The sequence below is a fragment of the Oryzias melastigma genome, linkage group LG8 (genome assembly GCF_002922805.2).
Source record: "Oryzias melastigma strain HK-1 linkage group LG8, ASM292280v2, whole genome shotgun sequence".
NCBI lineage: Eukaryota > Metazoa > Chordata > Actinopteri > Beloniformes > Adrianichthyidae > Oryzias > Oryzias melastigma.
Genome location: NC_050519.1, coordinates 4,686,002 through 4,690,986, shown reverse-complemented (window position 1 = coordinate 4,690,986; position 4,985 = coordinate 4,686,002). Strand labels below are relative to the sequence as shown.

Sequence of the window (4,985 nt, the reverse complement as noted above, 5' to 3'; positions counted from 1 at the left end):
AAAATACGGTATCCAAAAAGTGGGTGTATCTCCAGAACCGGAAGTTCTAGGAAATAACGACTCTTTACCCCTTTGTCACAGAGGATGGGATTTGGTCCCAAGTCTCTAGGACCTTCCTATCACACTCTATAAACCCTAACGTGGTTGCATTTCTGCATCAGGTTCCACATTCAGTTCGGTCACCTGAAGGTTGGGGATTCATGATTTAATGGGAACAGCCAGCAAGCCAAAAAAAATGACGAGTTGTGGACACACAGAATGTCAAAAAGTGATGCAGGGTGGCTTGAACCATACATCAATCTATGACGAGTTGGGAGTGAGAATATGTAGCAAATACAGTCAATGTCTGCATGATCGGAAAGATGTTTTTAACCAGATTAGGAAAACAAGACAACAAAAGGTTTTCTTCAATATATTTTCTGATGGTCCCTTTAAGGATTTTTTATGGTTTTTGTTATGATTTTAAACTGTTTTGATAAAGTTTTATAATGAACAAAACCAGCACGTCCACACAGACCTGCTCTGCTTATAGCTTTCCTAACCTTTGCTAGTTTACTGGAGCATTTAACTTTGAAATGCCACGCAACATCAAACATGAAATTAGCATTTTACAGTACAGTTTGTTGTTAACGGTGGCTTGTATTTTTCATGTACAACTTTATGCCCCCGCTTGGTTTTTTTTATACTGCGTCGTGCCCTCGTGAACTCCCACACTCCAGCCCTACAACTGTGACATCAATTAAGTCAGCGAGGGTTTAATGATTAGTCTTCAGAGAGGATACTGCGATGGAGCCGTAGTCATAATTTTTTCCCATAAAAGTCACTTTACTGCTTGTGACCTGCTTGCATGCATCTGAATTAGGGCCCATCAGTGGGAGATTCATTTATTGATCTTGACACATCAGTAAATTTTGATAAAAATAGAGCTCATTTAGGGCGAACATTTAGAGCACTACGCCGTGAGATTGATGGAGTCTATTCTGCGGAATATTACTTCAGCTCATGCAGGGTTGCAGCTTTGTGGAAAAGAAAAAAATCAATTATACTGTTAACTGTTTAATAGAAACTAACTAGAAAGTCTGTAACTCTGCTAGTGTTGTAGTTTGTACACATAAATGACAGAGTTTGTCCGGTCCAGACAAAAAAAGCTAATTAAAAAGCTAACAAGATCATTTAAAGGTTGTTAAATCTAAAAGTAAGCTAACATGTTTTAGCAGTTTCAGAACAGAAAATGTTCATCTTGCCCTTCATCTGCATTACTTTATTCTTAATAAAAATGGCAGGTTTATATGAAATGTCAAAAACCTTTAGATAACAGGGCAAATTTACCTCCAAACTACAATTACACAGCAATAAAAGAGAATTTAAAGGTAGAATTTAGAAAAAAGCTCTTCCAGAAACGGAGAATCTTCAAAAAAAAATGGCAATAAAGAATGAAACTTCACCTCTTTCCTGCAAAAATACTTTGACTGGATGCTTGCGGACCTTTAAAAAAAATCTTTAACCTAAATAAAGCGTTTTTTATTCTGGATATTCTTTGCTGAATCAATACCTGTGTTTGTCAGTTTGTGAGCGTGTCCGTGCAGACTTACCCAGAGCAGGTTCAGCACAGTCTTTGTACTGTTCAGGCGTGCAGTACGAAGCATCGCCTGGGAAGTTTCAATAATCCAAGTTAGAACAGCTTCAAACAAAACTATTACAGCGCTCAACAAACTGCAAACACGTGAAAGCAGTTTAGCAAACTTGCTAAAAACCTGTTGGTCAGATCGGAATGACAGCAGGGGCTCACCAGGCATGTGCACCATCCTGCAGTTGCAGTTTTCCACGATGTAGCGCGTTTCGCAGTCGATCCTGCAGGCCGTCACGCTGTAGACCTGGAAAAAGCCGGACTCCAGAGCTCTGGACTCACACTCTCCCCACGGGGGAGGCAGGTAGGTGAGCTGGGGGGAGGAACGAAGAGACTTTAGCACTTTTCCTGTCCAACCAAATCCAAAAAGTGCTCCTGGTATTAAATAAATGACTTTCAGCTGATACATTTTCATTTTTTTTCAGTTTATTTAAGAATCATAAAATTATTCCAGTGATAGTTTAAAGGATTAGATCAAAAATTTTTAAGAAAGAAATAAATTATGGGTTATTTTATCAAATAAATTGACTTAATGAATTTCATTCTTGAATTTGGACCAGTTTGGTGATACATTTTATGAAGAAATTTAGCTTGAAAATAAAGTAATATTTCAACAAAATCTGGTGAGAAAAAGTTTTTCACCGGAGGAAAAAAAAACACATTTTGTTTTGAAGATATTCTCGATAAAACTTTTGCTCTGTGGTTTTACTTCTCAATTTCCCATGATTTTATATTTTTTTGGGGATTTTTTGATTTTTTTTTTCTTATTTTCCCATAAATCTCAGATGATCTTTGATATAAACCAAAAGATATTGCAGTTAGAAATAACATGATTTTTTTTCTTGATAATAAAAACTTATATTCTCACAACTCATAGATAAATGAATTTTAATTTCTGGACTTTTACAAATATCTCCTCTAGAAAATTAAGTATTAAAGCTCAGTTGGTTGCTTAATGCAATAAGTCCATATAGCTTAATTTATATGAAAGACAGTTTATAAGTAGCAAACATTTTTTTCTCTCTTTTCAACAAAAAAAAAACATATTAGAGTGATGGACTTACTGTCACTTTTTCTCTTTATTTTAAGAAACAATTACCGTATTTTTCGGACTATAAGTCGCACCGGAGTATAAGTCGTAGGGGCCAAAAAATGCACAATGAAGAAGAAAAAACCATACATAAGTCGCACTGGAGTATAAGTCGCATTTTTTTTAAGTAATTTATTTTACAAACTGGTTGAAAAAAACAATATTACATCATCCTGGAAGGTAAGTTATAACATTCATAAGTGAATAGAAAACATATTCACATATTAGCGTCATGAAAAAAACGAAAAGGTGTAGCATTTATATAACATAACAGTTTTATTTAACTATAGCCTCAAGAACTCATCAACTTTGTATCTTTACTGTAATTAATTACACGCTATCTCACTCCATATCACTAAATCCCTTAAATTCTTTGTCCTCTGTGTCACGTCTGAATAACTAAAGTAAATAAAGTAATTGCATAGATCACCATAAGAGGGCACTCTAGACTTACGGTCCATAATCTCATCTCATTAAAAATTCGTATATAAGTCGCACTGGAGTATAAGTCGCAGTGTTATGCCCCTCTTTGTCCAGGGGTCTGGGGCCTAACATAAGTAAACTCCACTCAAAGATTTAACTACAAAAACACAAGAAGACTGGCTCTGCCAACACGACTTAATTTATTTACAAGAAATGATGATTGTCAAAAAGCAAAAACCAAAAGAGGTGAAGCAAAAAGGCTTCAGGGTGAACTAAAGGCCAAAATAACAAACATAACCCCCACCTATTTAAAAAAGAACACAAATCTTACCTATAAATAAAAGGAAAAACAATGACAAATGCTAACCTTCCTAAACTAACAAAAACAGGAGAAAATATGTATGAAAGAAAATGGCAGTTCACCCCTACAGCTTCACTGTACAATGTAAACAAATGACCAAACAAATACAAAACCACACAAAGTAAACCTTTACACAAAATACCAAATCAGGACTTCCACCAAGCACAGTCTGCTCTACACAGGTCAGTCAGAATCAGAATCAAAATCAAAATGGAGAAGAAAGCCTAGATGATAACAGGCTGCATCAGAGCTCCCTTCTCGCGGGCTGGGCATCCATTTGGTTCTTTTAAAGGCTGCCTCCACCAGTTTTGGTCCAATAGGGGGCCACACCTAGTCAGCACCACACCTGAAACTGATCAGAGACAGACAGGCAAACAAAGATCCTATATACATACAGAGGTCTCACTCTGATACAAAAACACAGAAAAAAAGAAAAACAAAACTAATATGGCCACAGTCGTAACACGCAGGGACATTCAATCTATGAAAAAAAACGCGACTTATAGTCCGGAAAATACGGTAAATGTATTTCTGCGGGAGGTAAACACATTTTCAGCATGATTTTTTTCATAATATCCTGCACATTAAGTGGAGTTGACAACTGAGACAAACAAATAAAATAGTGCTAAAGAAAAAAAGTTTTTTTATAACTTTGGTTCACTGTTGAGAATGCAAAGAAAAACCTAATTTGTCAAGTTTGATCATAGAAAATGAAGATGCTGTCAGAGCGTTTGTCACAGCGCCGTTTAAAGGTCTGCAGGCTCCAGGAGGCGGGTCAACTTAGATTACCCCCATGACTCCAGTGTTGTTCTCAATTTACCTCCTGCAGACGTCATTCTATTTTAGAATTGACCTGATTATTTTAACACTACGCATAATTCTTATGCACATTTGTCCACGCCACCGTTAGTCTGCTTTCACCTTTCCGTGCACACACCTTGCTCCCTCGCTAGCTTACAGCCGCTCTCATCCTCAAATGGCAAACTATATTGGAGCTGTCCAGTCCTACAGTTCTAGATTCCAGCTTGGACAATGAAGACGTTAATGGTTCTATTTGTCTGCAATTGGATGACTTTACAATGTTTTTCAAACTGCATTTTTTAAACTGATCCTGATTCACAAGGAAGCAGGGAGCTTGAGGGACCGCATATTTTTAAGACTTTCACCACTGCTACAAGATTATTCCTACAATCTTTTTTTCTGCTCCTGATTTTACAGTGATTTGTAATTTTAGGCTTAATTTTCCTACTATATGTCCTCCATCATCAGAAAAATGCCACAAGTACATGTTAAAGCCCAATTTTCATCAGAGAAGGTCTTGAAGTTGACAGACGCTAGAGAGGCTCACAAGTCTCTTTTTGCAAGTCCAGATCAAGTCTCAAGTCTTTGGAATTTATTTTAAGTTAAAGCTCAAAACTTTGGAGAAAAATCCCAGTTAAATGTAACTTTTTTAAACATTTATTTACCATTTTATTTTTAAAAAC

At 36.4% G+C, this 4,985-nt stretch overlaps 1 protein-coding gene across 3 annotated transcripts in view; it reads right to left on the bottom strand.

Annotated features, from left to right (window-relative positions):
* The window catches only part of asic2 (acid-sensing (proton-gated) ion channel 2), a 351,589-nt gene that overhangs the window by 17,836 nt on the left and 328,768 nt on the right, over window positions 1-4,985 (bottom strand). For all 3 annotated transcript variants that reach the window (XM_024272225.2, XM_024272226.2, XM_024272224.2), the window contains 2 exons: window positions 1,790-1,940; window positions 1,593-1,649 (listed from right to left, as the gene is read on the bottom strand). In XM_024272225.2, coding sequence (XP_024127993.1) covers window positions 1,593-1,649; window positions 1,790-1,940 — 208 coding nt within the window. The remainder of the gene's footprint in view (window positions 1-1,592; window positions 1,650-1,789; window positions 1,941-4,985) is intronic.